The 16,417-nt window shown below is 40.5% G+C and overlaps 1 protein-coding gene across 1 annotated transcript in view; it reads right to left on the bottom strand.

Annotated features, from left to right (window-relative positions):
* LOC114070124 (tensin-3-like) overlaps positions 1–16,417 on the bottom strand; it is a 54,398-nt gene that overhangs the window by 11,004 nt on the left and 26,977 nt on the right. Inside the window, exons 5-8 of the mRNA XM_027907347.1 lie at positions 6,662–6,833; positions 3,722–4,365; positions 2,969–3,055; positions 1,536–1,664 (exon numbers count right to left, since the gene is read on the bottom strand). Of these exons, the coding sequence (XP_027763148.1) occupies positions 1,536–1,664; positions 2,969–3,055; positions 3,722–4,365; positions 6,662–6,833 (1,032 nt within the window). The remainder of the gene's footprint in view (positions 1–1,535; positions 1,665–2,968; positions 3,056–3,721; positions 4,366–6,661; positions 6,834–16,417) is intronic.

Genomic DNA, 16,417 nt, shown 5'->3' on the forward strand with positions numbered 1-16,417 from the left:
AATTATTTCTTGAAAGATGCATTCACAATATTTTACAACTAACTACAAACTGAATCCCACTCCAAATAATTACAGGGATACTTCCCAGCAACGGGACAAAGCTACCACGCAATCATTCAAACCTTAACAAAAGAGCAACAAATGCAAATGCTCCCTTTGACTCCCATCTAGTAGGAAACACATCAATGAGTTGATTTTCAGACTAATACAGATAAACATATTAATATGGACAGCAGAAACTTCTAATTCAGTAAATATTGAAAAGATCGCTTTTTCAAAGTTTACTGTTTGCCATTATGCTCTCACAAAATTAAAAATAAATGACTACAAGGTATATGGGAAGGGGAAGCCCGGAACAAGAAACCCTGCAGGAAACTGAACAAATTTGTGCGTTTTGGGATGAAACACTGGAAATCAAAAAGGCTAAATATCACCAAGTAAGACATGGAAGAATGCTAGTCTCACCTGCCTGTGGTACTACCAACATAAACTGTCTCTTAAAGGCTAGCAGGGTTTGAACTTTCATGTCTTCCTGTACTTGTTGTAACTATCATGACCCCCTATTGTCTTTGTGACACTGAAGTGGTTCTGCTAATGTTTATTAGCAACAAAAAGAAGAACTACATGGCAAATTGTTATTAAAAGTTGTTTCAAGATACCAGATTGAAACAAAATCTGAAAGTGCTAATGCAGTAGAGGTGGGCTGCTAACCTAGCCCCACAGAAAGCAAACCCAAACCCAAAAAAGCCAAACCAACAGCCAAACCAACCAACCAACCAACCAAAACAGACAAAAACACACGTCCATAACAACAACTCTAAGAATCATTGCTTTCCTATGATCTCTGCTGCTTAGCTCACCAATCAGAATGTACTAATGAAACATAATAAGCTTTGTAAAAGAAAAACAGTAGCAATAAAAATAACTCCGCTATCCCTGCAGTAGCACAAATGGAGCCAAGAACACTACAGATACTGGAGGCTGAGTTTCCATACATCGATTAATAATTTCTATACGTTCTTCTCATTCTACCTTTCACAACCATCAGGCACATGGAGGCACTGAAGCCAGCAGAGTTGGGTGTATTTTACCACTTCTTTTAAAACAATCGCCATCTTTCCTTAGGGAACCTCCTCAGATTTATATCTGAAGTAGAACTGTCTGAAAACAGAACTTTGGGGTCAAAAATATTCAACTCTCCGGCCAAGCGAAAGCTTGACACGGTGGTCTGTGAATCAAATGCAGATGTCTGATTGCTAGGGAGGACTAATTGCTGAGACGATACTGATTTTCTTTTAGGTTGAGAAGGTACAACATATGCACAGCCACACTGAAAAGATTCACAAATCATGGCGAAACTGTACAGTACAAGAGGCATCTTAACCAGTCGCATTTAACAAGGTACCAAATGTACCCTGCAATTCAAGTTGCACTTATGAGAAGAGGGGAAGATTCCAACAGATTATTACCCAGCAATAACGACTTCCTACTATGTATGGCTTGTTTAATAATACATAAATAAAGTCCTTAAGTACCTTTCTTTAACTGCAGCACAGATGGAGGTGGTGTAGCAACTTTCATTGCTAGCCCATAGGCTCCCCGGAAAGAATGACTGTCTCGAACAACGAATGACCCAGGTTCCTTGTCCTTGAGAACAGCAATGGCTGCAAGGTATTCCAGGAAAGAAAAAGAGAAAAACAGTTGAAGTACAATGCACAGACTCAACACGTACAGAACTGCAAATCTATAATTAATACAAGATTACAGGAAATAAGATCCTTTTCTCCAATTGCTGTAGAACAGAAATACAGTTAAGCATACTTGGGGGACCCGAGTGGAAACACCTTGACCAAATTTCACAGAGACTTCTTTTAAAGAAGCCTGAAGTACAGATCCCTACTGATTTTTAAACTGGGAAGGGTGCTAAGGTCCCACTAGGATTCCTACAACCATTGCAAGAGCTAGTTGATTTCTGGTTAGATTTTGTCAGCTTATTAAAAGTGCTACAGACTGCACAGCTCTCTGTAATTCCCACAGTCACTAAACAGCACTGGTTTTCACTTCCTATTCAGCTTCAACAGGCAGAACAGATTTGTTTTCATTCACCACCAAGTTTCTGTCTCTGCAAAGCAGTCTCACTCCCTTAGTAGTTTTAAAGCAAAGGAAGGGATGTAAGTGAATATTTTGCTCTCTGACTGTCCAAGCATTGAAATATTTTACATCTATATTCTGGGATCTCTTCTGCGAGTGTGATATGAAGACCTACCCAGGAGGAACCACTTGCAATTGCTTTGCATGAGTCTGCTGGAAGTCTAGTCGCCCTAAATTTTAAACTTATTTTGAAAACAGACAAAAAGTTCAAGACTCATCTTAATAAAACCTTTGTACTTTGCTTCGCAAGCCCCCAGCTTTTTAGCAATACTTGTGTTTGTTTTGAGAATTTCTTAGGATCAGAAAGATGGATGGATGAGGATGAATACGTAAAACCTTGCAATTCAGCAGTACTCACATGATACTTTTAGATATACAGAAATAATTTGTCACAACAACATCCTATTAAACACAGAAAAAAATAACAAATGCTCCCCCTCCTCAGCAACAGTATCTTAAAACACTTTTTAAAAGGAATTTTACTTCAAGAAAAGAGGCATATTAATAGGTTGGGAAGATTTTCATCTCATTTGTTCAAGCAGTTAGATTTAAAATATAAAGATCTAAATTACTTCATAGTTCATTCAGTTACGTTAATAATTTGTCTGATTAACTGGATATTTTTTAAGGACTATTTGACTGCCCTCCACACTCAAATGCAGCCTTTCAACCAAAGAAATTAAGTGAGGTTGTCTGTGGCCCTTCTAGGTTTTATATTTCTTTTAAACATCAGGGATGTATCAAAAAAACTTAACGAGATTTCACCAACCAGCTTTTCTGTGAATGGATATACCAGAATATGTATCAGTTGATATACCTTGTTCTCGTGAAATATCGGGCTTATACCAGAACTTAGATGTGTCCTGAACAAATTTAACAGTCACATGTTTATCAGCTGTGTTTTCTGTAAAATAAAAGGGGAAAAAGTCAAGAAATTTTTTAAATACAAAAGCATTTTTACTTTTCTTTCTAATGTCCAATCACCTTAATTACTCAAAAAATCTCATCATTAGGACAATTTAAAGGCACTGAGCTGTTTTAGAACCAGAAAATATAGTAAGATATAAGATAAACCACACTAAGATTCTGAAAGCGCGTTTGAAGCTTCATTTTGCAAAATCCACAAAATATTAAAAACTCTTATAGTTCGAGAGCTGTATTAAATACACACTTCTCACCATAGGGCCCAGTGAACACACATCTACATTTTTAACTATTCTTGACACAAGTCTAAAAGGGGCAGAGAGAAGCCAGCCCTTTTTAAAAGAAATTGGACTCCACATTACTCACTTGTAGTTTGGCAGTTGAAAAGGTAGGCTGCTCTTGGCTCACATCTAGGAAGTGCAGGAAGAACTCTGCATCCTTGTTTTCTGAATAATACATCCAAAGACAGTGAACTGGCACCACTTACTGCAAACATTCAAGTCCTCTGTGCCATTTCCATTCCACTGCTTTTTTTTCCCTCTCTTTTTTTTTCATTCTCACTTCCACTTTTAAAATCCCCTAAATGCTTTTTTATAAACTCATATAAAATCTAATGCATTCTGAATTTCTCTGATGAAGAACTTACCTGGCACTGGGGAAGGGCTTAACATTTTTGAGAAATCTGGGAGGACATTTGGGAAGGGAATGCTGACTGTGCTTCCACTGTGAGGGCTAGAGAAGCCACTTGAAGAAGGCGACACCGAGGCAAAGGAACGTTCTCCTTCAGAGGACCTCTTCTTCTCTGGAAGAGGGGGTTGAGCACGCAGGTTCCCTCCACGGTGCTGCTGAACTGCACTGTTCTGGCTGTTGTGCCCAGAGGTCACTCTAAGAAAGTTTTGTGTCAAAAAGTCACTCTCCTCAGCACTTGCCACTGATGAGCTCAGGGTTTTAGGAGAGGTACTAGCATTCGCTATGCAAGTAGCTTGTATCTCCTCTCCAGGAGAGCTACTGCCCCTGACAGCCTCCCTGTAGCTCAGGCAGCCATGGGCACTGCTACTGAGAGCATGTTCTTGCTGTGGTTCTGCTGGTGAATTCTCCACGTTGCTCAGGGTGACCACTTGCAGTCCTGGAGTTTGGAAATGAGACAAGAGAGAGACGTCTTGCACAGCATTTGAAAATTCAGAGGGCAGAAGGTAACCTCCCGGCTGCCTGGTGTTTCCCACTGAAAACTGAGGTGATAGGGAAGTTGTAGGGCTGCTTTCAAGCCAAAGACGTTCTGTTGCAGAAGAGCTGTCAAAAAAAAAAAAAAAAAACAAACACAAAAAAAGCCAAAAATTGAACATAAAAATAAAACAACAGCCAAATCATTCTTTTAAAATGTCACTGTACAACCCATACTTCAGCAATCACTGAAAGCAATGAAACACCACACCCAGGACAAAACCTCAGAGTGCTCTTTGAAAACATGCTGGACCAAGTAATGCAGCCGGATCAAGGGATTCCACTCTCACCCTGACACTCATTTCTTCAGTGTAGGTTACTATGTTCTACTTATCTCACCCTCCACCTAGCCATGTTGATGGGATAGATTCTGAGTTTGCACCATAGAACAGTCCATCAAATCAATGACAGTTAAAAATACTTCGCCCTCTCCCTAACTGAGAGGGTCACTTTTAATACGAATGAGTTTAGCGAGGCTGTTCGCAGTATTGCTTCACATACAGTGGTCTTGGTGAGCTGAAGTTCTACCTGGAAAAGAGCAGTAAGTGGCAAGAATTTCTTATGCTAAAGCTGCCATCAAAGGCAGAGGTTTATAGGAGGAACCTGACACAGAGCAGGTTGTCTTTTGTTCAACCAAAAAACCACAAACAAACAAACAAACTCCACCACAGTTCACAAGGCCCTTCTTGCAGACCAGGTTCCTTTTAATACAATTTATATTTAAAAAATGAGGCAGGTCCAACCGTTGATTTATTTCACAATGGAATAATTTTGACTTATAGAATTAGAATTAAATATTTCAACAGTAAACATTAGATTTTTCTACTGGGTAGCAAATCTACCCATTCAAGTGAAAAATAAATAAAAATTGCTTCCAAACAAGACAAACTGAGCTTCTGATGAAATCATCCAATAAAAGTTTAAGCTGTCTCCTTGCTTCTAAAAATGAATGTCCTTAGACTGCAGCTGGAAAATATTACTAATATTATAAAATCTAGAGGGAACAAACTCATTCTGAAATGCAAGGCGGAAAGAGCTGATATAAGATATATATTAAAAAGGAAAGGATATTTAATTAAAATGGAACTGTGGACATGAATACCAGTAGATTTGAACAGCTCAAAGTAGAAGGGCCATAAAGAAATGGAATGGAAGCAAATGGAAGAAGACATCACTGCAAGAAAAAAAGACCACAACAACAGCTGTAGCTATCTGCTGGATGAAATGAAAAATGACAGAAAAAATACTTTGAAAGAAGGGAACAAAATTTTCTCGCTAAAGTCTGAAGTACGAATGTAAAATTGATAATAACTGCATTGTCTGATAAGCTTTTAATATATATCCACTTATTTGTTGCATTGCATCCTCTGCAACAAACAGCAACATGCTTTTTTCAGTTTTATGATTCACATTTGTAATCACAAAACCAAAATATTCTTTCACAGTCTCAGTACTCACTGAAAATTGAACCAATGATATTGGAAGATAAATAAAAGACAAATAGATGACAACACACTTGAAGTACTCACTGAGAGTCTGACACACCAACCAACAGCATTCCCAAATACTTACTGCAAAAAAGCAACCAAATAGCCAAGAACAAGAATAGGATAATCAGCCATAAAGGAATATTGTTGCATAGTGATAGAGAAGGTAACCTCATCAGGTGTAATACACCACCCTGTTTTATTAAGTCAATATAGGGCACAACTAATGACTTACGATTATTGTTATGGTGTTCTGAACCCTCAAACAGCAGCCAGAGACTCTTTGCTTGCTGTTTCTTGCCATTTCTCAGCTTATTCTATAAGATCCTCTGGACAATGACTACTTTGTAAATTTATACTATTCAAGCTCTGGTCCAGAGCCCTACAAGTTTATCACAATACAATTATAAAATAATAAAATTTCTAAGCCTGCTGAGCAGTAGTAGGGGAGTCAGCTATACACTATCAAAACAAACCAACGGACATTTTACTGACTAAAAACACATGCAGCAAGAAGAGGGCTCTCTTTCTCTCATATACCAATGTGAAATTTTATGAAATGGTTTTCAGCAAACCATTAGAGATTCTGATTAGGCACACAGAAAAACATATATGAGCTTGTGCTAGTACATAACATAACTGAGCTATAAAATCCTATTATTTTTGTCTTCCTCTGTATCTTCAAAACTAATTGTGTCCCCGACATATAAGTAATATCTGTGGTAAATTCCAGCTGGTGGACAACATGAGCATTAAATGTCACAACCAAACTCAAAGTCCCTAGACAAACGCTCTGCAATGAAGATGCAAGCATAATGTCTTGGCTGGGAACTATAGTTATAAGCACTAAAGAAAAAAGGAGGGGGATCTTTTCCTACCTTTCTGCCCCTGGGATAGCACTGTTACTTGAAACAGTACACGAAGATGCAAAACAGCGCTGAAAGGAGAGATCCATCTGCATGTTGGCCCTCAGCAAAGAAGGATTAGTGCCCACAGTGCTGTCAGACATCACCATAGAGTGGTTAATGGCATCCGCGTAACTTTGAGATTCTGTGGCAAAAAAAAAAGTAAAAGCAACTTGAAAAACCATGTGCATTTGAAGAGTTTTTGTTTGTTTGAGCACTAACAAGTTACTTCACAAAATTATGTTGATCGCTGAAAACATCCAGCAGGTCAAGTGGTGCATGGAATAAAGATTACAGAATCCCAACACTCAAACTGTTTGATCAGTCCTCCAGCATACATTCCCCACACAAGAAAGGACCCATCTGTTCCAAGATGTTTTGCATTCCACAGTCCAGAGTGTTAATCAGGTACATCTAGTCAAGCATCCTGGGTACATATACACCATCTGCACTTAAACAGCAGAGCGATAGAAAATCGAGTATCTTGGTTCCGGCCAGGACAGGGGTTTTGCAGTAGCCAGAAGGGCACATGGCTAGAACCTGGAGGTTATTCTACCTCCTATTAATACCACCTCAGGTCATTGGCAGGGGTGGGGGGAGGGAGTCTCTTCCAGGGAGCAGGGGTTCCTTCCAGTCAAGTAAGAATGGTGGAGGGAGCAGTGGGATGGTACCAGTTCAAAGCCAAAGGGACAGGGTGGCATGGCTGCAGTTGGGTCAGGTAAAGCTCCCCGGTGAGCATTTCTGCATGTGACCCACTCTCTCTTTTGTACGCTCTTGTTATTAATATTGTTGCTGTTACTGTTCATTTTCTTATCTCACTGCTGTTTCCAGTAAATTGGTCTTATCTAAACCTATGATCTTCACCTTTTGTGACTCTTAATTCTCCTCTCCAGCCCACTGCAGAGGGAAGGGGGAGATGGAACAACTGAGCAGCAGCATAATTTGGAGAATCTCACAACGTTTGGGTATTAATTCAGCCTGCCCATTCAGCCCACTTGCTGAATGAGGCAGGGGACCTGGTGGCTAAAGGCACAGAACACACTGGGGTACTCACAACCTTCTTCATATCAGTCTTTACCAGTAAGACAGGCCTTCGGGAACCTCGAGCCCTCGAGACCACAGGAAAAATAGAGATCAAAATGTACCTTCAGTGGAGGACTAAGCAAAGGAGCACTAAAACAAACTGGACAATTTCAGTCTATTGGAACCTGACAGGTTGTACACAAAAGAGCTGAGGGAGCTGGCTGATTCCAGGTCACACTCAATAATCTTTAAAAGGTCTCAACGATTGGGAGAGATTCCTAAAGACTGGAAGAGAGCACGCAGCACTCATATCTTCAAGAAAGGTACGAAGGGTAATCCAGGGTACTGCAGGTGTGGCTAGTCTAACCTCAGTCTCTGTGAAGGTGATGGAGCAACTAAACCTGGAAACAAATTCCAAACATATGGTGGAAAAGAAGATGATTGAGAGTTGTCCAGGTAGATTTATGAAGGTGAAATCATGCTTATCGACTAAGATAACCTTCTTCAATAAACTGACTAGCTTAGTGGCTAAGGGAAGAGCAGTGGATGTTCTTTATCTTGACTTCAGTAAGCCTTTTATCATGGTCTTCTATAACATCCTCATAAACACTCTGAGAAAGCAAGGGTTAGGTAAGTGGACAGTGAGATCTACTAAAAACTCACTGAATGTCTAGGCCTAGAGGCTTGCAATCAGCTGCACCACGTCCACTAGAAGGCAAGTCACTAGCATTATACTCCAGGGGCTAATACCAGGACCAATACCCTTCAACACCTTCATTAACAACCCGGACGATGGGATCAAGTTTCATCATCAAGTTTGCAGACAACAGAAAACTGTGAGGACTGACTTGACAAACCAGATGGCTGAGCTGCCATTTAGAAGTGGGAGAAATGGGCCAAGAGAAATCTGAAGTTCAGCAAGGTGAAATCCCAAGCACCGGTACATGCTGGGGGCTGGCTGGCTGGGGACAGTTCTCCGGAGAAAGGTCTGGGGATCCTCATGGACAGTACGATGACCATGAGTTAGCAATACAACCCCATGGCAAAGATGATCAACAGTACCCTGGACTGCCTCACAAAGTGTTGCCAGCAAGCCTAGGGAGGTGATCCTTCCTCTCTGCTTAACATTAATGAGGCCATATATGAATTTCTGTGCCCATTTATGCGCTCCTCCATACACAGAGACAGGGACTTGCTTGAACAAGTCCAGTGCAAGGTCACAGAGATGCCTGAACCATCACTGGGCCTGGAACATCTTTATAGGAGCAGGGGCTAAGTAAGAGAGCTGTGACTGTTCAGCCTTGAGAAGAGAAGGTTCAGGGGTACATTTTTACTGAGTATAAAAACCTGATGGAAAGGAACGAATGCGTGAGCCAGTCTTCTAACTCTTCTGCTCACACGAGGAGAAAAGGACAGTACTGGGGTTGGAAGGCAGTTTAGCAGCACAGAGCAGCACCAGGTTTAGTTATCTGTTGTGCTCGTTTTGGCTGGGATAGCGTTAACTTTCTTCCCAGTGGCAAGTATGGGGCTATGTTTTGGATTTGTGCAGAACACAGGGTTGCTAATACAGAGATGTTTTTGTTATTGCTGAGCAGGGCTCACACAGACCCAAGGCCCTTTGGGGTTTTCATACTGCCACACTGATAAGGAAGTCTGAGGTACATGGGTGGTTGGGAAGAGACATGGTTGGGACAAGTGACCCAAACTGACCAGAGAGGTATCCCAGACCATACATCATGCTCAGCATATAAAGCAGGGGGAAGAAGGAGGAAGGGGGCACATCTGGATTGATGGCATTTGTCCTCCCAATTTACACATGACGGGGCCCTGCTCTCCTGGGGATGACTGAACACCTGCCTGCCCAAGGGAAGCAGTGAATTAGTTCTTTGTTTTGCTTTGCTTGTGTGTGCAGCTTTTGCTTTCCCTATTAAACTGTCTTTATGTCAATCCACGAGTTTTCTGACTTTTACCCTTCCAGTTCTCTTCCCAGTCCCATGTGGGGGAGTGAGTGGTGCTTAGTTGCTGGCTGGGGTCAAACCATGACACCTGTGCAGCTGCAGTTTTCAGGTGTGAGTTTATCCACACCACAGAGACACAAACGTAAAGCAACTGTAAATTATTTTTTAATAGCTCGCAAAGAGCACCAGAGTAACTGTTTTCAAACTGATTGGAACCTGAAATACATTCAACTTAAGGGTACTGGACATAAATAGTAAAGGATATAGTTAAAGAGATGCATTTGGATGAGGAATAATAAGGATGCTATTATGGAAGAGCTTTATGCAGCTACAGTTTCATCCTATTCTTTACAGGTACATTTAAATAACCAGTCAAGCTCCAACGAGGATTATATTTAATTATTTTGGATTAGTCTAAAAAAAAAGTCAACACCTATCCACATAAGCCCAGGCTCAATACCACTACTTTCTACAACAGAAAAAGCCACGCACTGATACTACAAATGCCCGTGCATCTGAATAGCTTCATACACCTGAACAGTCCTGCTGACCTCAACACACAGTCCTCAACTGGAATCCAAAAAGACAATCACAGATGAAACAACCTCTAATTACTGTCTCTAGAGTTGATGCACTTTCAAAGATTGAGAGGGGGGAGGGTGGGAAGAAAATAAAAAAACAAACAATACCCCAAACAAAACAAAACAGAACCTGCAAAAAAACAACAATAAAATACAAAAACTCATAACAAAAAAAACCAAACAAACAAACAAACAAACAAAAAAAAATAAACCCCAAGAAGGTTATGAAACAACTCCATTCCTACCAAGAGCTAAGATAACACTAATGCAACTTTTCACATAGAAATCTTTCTAATGTAAAAAGGAGGAAGGCCACTGAAACAAGCCTAAACAAATCTTGGTTTTCCTTCAGTTCAGGGCAGAGCCTGGTAGGAGCATGAAAGGTACTTAAAAGAAATGTCTAAGATAAGAAAAATCTGCAAATCAGTGTCCTGACTATAAATCATCTGAATTCCTCACATAGCACACATATTGCAAAGAGCAAACATTTAACTGGATGAGGGAAACAGAAAAGTGCAACGCTGTCTTTTACTATACTCAAGTATGTCCACAACAGCCATAAAAGCGAACTTTTAAAAATTATTAGAAATGTGTGTGGTGTGGAAAAGCTAGAGAAATCTTAATCTCTGTCTTATCTACTAAATCACCACATTACATTCATCCTTGTGCTGGTGGAAACAGTCAGAAAAGCTGGCTGCATAAACCCATGATTTAGGCCATATTCCTACTGATATGAGTGCTTGTTTACACACATGTACAACACACAAATATTGACTGTTTACCCAAGTATTATAAAAACTGATGTCAAGCTTCGAGCAACAATTTCAAGAGAAACAGAAAAAGCCAATTAGTTCAGTGCAGGTTGATCAAATTGATGCTGTATGTCTGAAGACTAACAGATTCTCCTCAGACACACCAGTTTAACTAGGCTAAAAGCAAATGAATGTCCAGAGATTATCATCCGTAAGACAAAGTATTAGAAGTGCAACTGACATCTCATCTCTGCCCGTGAACACGCAGATGCCTCCCTGCATCTGCAGGAGTACACTGCGGGATGAGATAATTCCATTACAGTACAGGAGAGGTCAATGCAGGCATAGGAATTATGATCACAAGCTTAACTCCATATATTTGCTTGTTTTCAATGCCTCAATGTCTGTTCCTCTGATACCAGACTACATAGGGGAGCCTACAGAATATAATTACCAAGAGCCTAGGGGCAGGAAAGGGAGTGGCACTCCTGAAATACCTTAAAATCTCCTCCCACTCTAATGCCATCTCAAATATGTGTGTAAGAGTTAATCTAAAGGATATACACAACAAATTCAGCTCCTTATTCCACAGCACTTCCTTGAAGAAATAGACCAAGGCTTGTTTCTCCTGTTTCAGGCCTTGGATTGTTGCTATTACCTTTAGAGCACATTACACTGCATGAGAGAAGGACTGCTGTCATGCTCACAGACGCAACATTTCACCCCCCATTTTCCTAAGTGCAAAATACTAAACGAAGAGTGAAAGGCCACTGGCAGCCAGGCATGTCATCTGCAGAAAGAACACAAACTCTGTACAACTCTTCCCAGGCTAGGCACACTGAAAGGCACTTCCCAAGAAAGCTGCTTTGTTTATATTTCAATTGGGAAAAAAAGCCTGTGGAATATTTCAGCTATGTCCTCTCTATTGTCTGATGCAGAGTCCACACTCAGTGGCCAGCTTTTAACCCTTTCTCTCACAGAATCAGTAATGCTGCAAACTCTTCGCTTCCACAGGATTTCTACATGCATGGCATGAACTACCCTGGCACTTCTGATGCAAAGGATTGGTGCTGCTTGGTTCAGGCCCCTACCATGCCATTTACAGCTGCGGAAACACTGAGAACGCAGAAGTGCAGCTCCCTGCTTCAAGAAGTGACATGACAAAGCCAGGGTCATTCATGTTTGTGTCTCTTCACGCAGTCAGGTCAAACCTACATTTACTACCACTGCTCATGAACTTTACAGGCAGAACCTGAGAGAGGAACTGGACTCTTCGCACCATACACTACTGAAAAGTGACATTCAGGAATAAAAAGGACACTACTGTGCCAACATGCAAGGTAGAAAAATATCCAGTTCACTCTTCTGCTTGGCAGCAAAGGGCAAATACTTATAAAAGTTGCAGGCCTCTTTCAGGTGTAAGCCAAAACTCCTGGATATGCCTAGGACACAGCTATACAAAGTAAGATGTTACAGATTAACCTGTATATTAACCCACTTAATCTGTTAAAATAGATTTTTGGTAGATTCCTTTTACTTTTTTATTTTAACAAATTAAGTGGAGGAAAAAAAAAAAAAAAAACAGACCATGGTCTAGATAAAAGATAGGTAAAAATACTCCTTTTCCTTTCTTGTAGCAGCTGAAGGTCAAAAACAGCTCACACCTTTGGAGACAATGGTCCAACAATGGCAGAGGAGTGAAAGCAGTCATTCCACTATCACACCTTTTATTTTAGTAGCTTCTCATACATTTCCAACTTTGTAGTCCTTTCTCTGAGAAGATGACACGCATCACATGAGCTTGAAAACTCCAGTCAAGACCCTCAGTTACATCTTTTGGGGAAAGGGAGCTTTAGGTCAGTTTTCCGCTGCCAAAACCCTTGGCTGGACACCCCACAACCACCTCAGGCTAGCCTAAAAGCTGAATGGACACAAAACCACACTGCTCTAAAGCCAAAGTAACCAAGCCACTGCCCATCCCAAACAGTAGCAGAAGGATAAGAAGCTTTGTGCAATACTTTAAAATATAACAGTCTATCTCTTGGTCCATCCTTTGATGACTTCAGCAATGGTCAAAAAATCCAGCCTAACTATAAGACTTGCAAGAAGCCACAGGAGACATGGCTGTGAAACATTCCTCTTATCAACACACTCAGAGGTCCCTCCGCTTCCACCTCTCACTGCTCACACTAACCACCAATGAGGCAATTCCTTTACACAGATTTCCTGACAAACTTGTTCACAAAGACAGAACTGAAGGCATACAGGAATGTAATGGAAGAGGTTTTGCTATCTTCTCTACACAGGAGAAGTATTTTTTTGGTTTTGGATGGTCACAGTAGAAGCATTTTTTCAGTTTTGTACGGTTGCATTCTGCTAAGGATTTCTTCCCTTTGAAATGCACTGGAAAAAAGCACACAGTATTCACCAAAAACTCCATGACACTTTGCAGCCTGGCATTCAGACAGCTCCAACTACCATTTGGAGATTACATTACTGCTAATGTAAACTCCCTCTCAGTGCTGAAGCTGTTTCATCTCTCCTTCCCACACCTATGGAACTGTAAAAGTTTCTATATTAACAGTATCTGCTGATACAACTTTATTCCTATCTAGGAGATAAAGGGTCAAAAGATAACACTTTCCCAATATTACTTTTTATTACTCATTAGGCATGTTTAACCTGCCATTCACCTGGATGCTATGCAGAAGATTTAGGCTCCACGCAAAGTTGAAATGTTACACATACAAGGAAAGGTAGAGCAAGGACTGAATAAAACCCTACCCTTTAGTATTAAACATCAGAAAAACCTGTCCAGAGACACAGTGGATGGCTCCATGGCTTGAACTGTATCAGTAAGACAAAAAGTAGCAGATGAAGATCTTAAACGCATTTTATGAAAGCAGTTTGCTTAGATATGTTCCTTTCCAAACCTTAAAATCTAAGAAAGGAAAAAGTGGAAAAAGCTTTATCAGGATAACAGTCAATGAAAGCAAAAACTCCAACAAGCAAAATACAGAGCTAACAATACTAGGCACAATTGTAGTTCTTCTAAGACCTTTTGTATTTCATGAGTAGAAATGCTGATGGAAAGATTAGTTGAAAAAACCACAGTTTGGAATAAAAAACTGAAGCACGCAAGAGAGCTTCAGTAGAAGAGAGGTAATAACATGACACGTTCAGTGACAGCTAACTGGACTGAACAAAGTGAAAAGAACCAAACAATTCCAACTGCATAGTGTGAGTATGGAGTAGCTTCAGAGGCTTACGCTACAACGAAACGCCAGAAACCCCGGCAACAGTGAATTCATGACAGAAGATTGGTCTCCCTTGAAAAAGAATCATTCCAGCAGCTGACAGAGTGCTAACAACAGAGCTGACACTGATGAAGCTACAGAGACCCTTAGCAACCTCTAAGGGGCTAACCACAAGGACAGAATTAAAAACCCTGCACGTGAAGAAAGGAGGCTGCAAGATAGCCCGCTTGAACCAGTTTACAAACTAACACCTTTCCAAGTCCATTAGCATTGTAAGATTCTTACGGGTCATCCTTTGCACTCTCTGTCTTGCTTTCCCTAATGCAGAGGTACCAAAATTAGTAAGAGAGGCTGAAACTCTCTCTTGCTTTCATTCAGTCTGCGAACAATATTAACTTCACTGAAACTTTCCTCTTGTATACTTCTTAGATTCTGCTTTCAATTTCACAAAAATACGGTGAACCAAATTATTCCCCTTCATGAAATCCATCAATTTTGGTCCCATTGTTCCATTCTTTTCACGGTACATGTGGAAATCAGTGAAGGATGCTTAAGGTCTTGTCTTTTCCAATTTCAGATGCCATGGAAGGGAATAACTTTGTTATCTCTTTTGTACAGCATATGCTATCCTATCCAACATAAGTAGGTTCACCTCTCATTTAGAAGTAGTACACGTCATGAGCCAAAATCATGTACCAACACGAAGATACCTGTGGTTCCCACACTTTTCAAAACCCCACCAAATACCAAACAGATAGAATATAACAGGATTTTTTTTCATGGTTGTGAAGGAAAAGAGAAATACTATTGCTTGGAGATTCTGCTAATGCCCCTTTAAGTGGATCAACTCTCTTTGCAAGTAACCAGTCAGGCTGAACCTGGAGAAGTTATGAAGATGCTCAAGCATCCAAGCATTAACCTTTCTGAATGAGAAAGGTTAGCTTCAGTTGCTTCATCCAAGAAGAATCTCAATGGAATATGTATTACATGCTTGGATATTACAGAAAATACAACAGTGGGGTGGCTGACGACCTGGGGAACAAAACAACAAACCTGGAGAGGCAGTAAAATATTTCTCAAATACATTTATTTGGTGGAAGAAGTAACATATTCAACAGGTAGAACACAATTTGCTAATAAATAAAGGTAATCTACACTGCAGTACAGAAGGTTTTTAACTTCATGCAATTATTTATTATGTGCATTTAGAAAGCGTTCACTGTATTTTGGGACCCTTTCAAACGTATTTAGAATTTAAAAAAATCATTCTTGCCTTATGCCTTAAGAGGGCTGTAAATCATCCATGTCGCCCCTTGAGGAAATAATCCTTGGCACAGCAGCCCTCCCCAGCAAGCACTGGGGGAGGAAGGCTAGCACTGGGGAGATTCTGGCCTGCTGGCAAGATGCATGGCAAGAGTGGGAGTGCTCTGGGACATTCCTGTGTTCCCTAACTGCCCACAGAGGCTCCTGCCAGTAACAACCAAATGCAGACTCTGAAGCTATGCCAGGGGTCAACTTATCTCCAGGCAACCACAGGATGACAGAATTAACAGCACTTACCCTCTGCCCCTTCTGCAGGGGGATAAGAATCAAAAGGATGATTTACCAGACCCCACTCTCCCCCACCCACAGTCTCTGCCCTTAAGATTATATGATCTGACTTCTTTTCTACTGAGGAAATAGCCAGACCATTTTACAGATAACTTGGTATCATGCACTCAGTCAAACACCAAAATACAAAAATCTGCTGAACAGAATTTGCAATACAGCATCTTCAAAGCAGTAAAACCGTTATCATGCTTTCTGAAGAACTTTCTTATACTAATTCTTTTTATTTTCCCAAAGAATACCAGAAAAAAAAAAAAAAGAAAAAAAACTTCCCCAGGGACTAAAGCTATCAGTTGCACATGTCTTCTCATGTATTTTAAAAGATCTTACAGATGCTTTGCTATTCACTGTAAGCGTAGCTCTGCTGTTTTAGGAATGCAAATCAGCTGCAGAGGCATGTCCTCAGGTCATCCAGATCACATGCAAACGAAAAATGTGACATTTATTAAAACACTCTTTTAGGAGACACACTATCAATACATAACGCATAAAGAAGAACACTACTATTCTGCCTTTAAGTACAGTGCAGATCACTCAGTGATTTAAAAAA

This window comes from Empidonax traillii, unplaced genomic scaffold, assembly GCF_003031625.1.
Source record: "Empidonax traillii isolate 1590-97213 ecotype Southwest subspecies unplaced genomic scaffold, ASM303162v1 scaffold1443:size107655, whole genome shotgun sequence".
Taxonomy (NCBI): domain Eukaryota; kingdom Metazoa; phylum Chordata; class Aves; order Passeriformes; family Tyrannidae; genus Empidonax; species Empidonax traillii.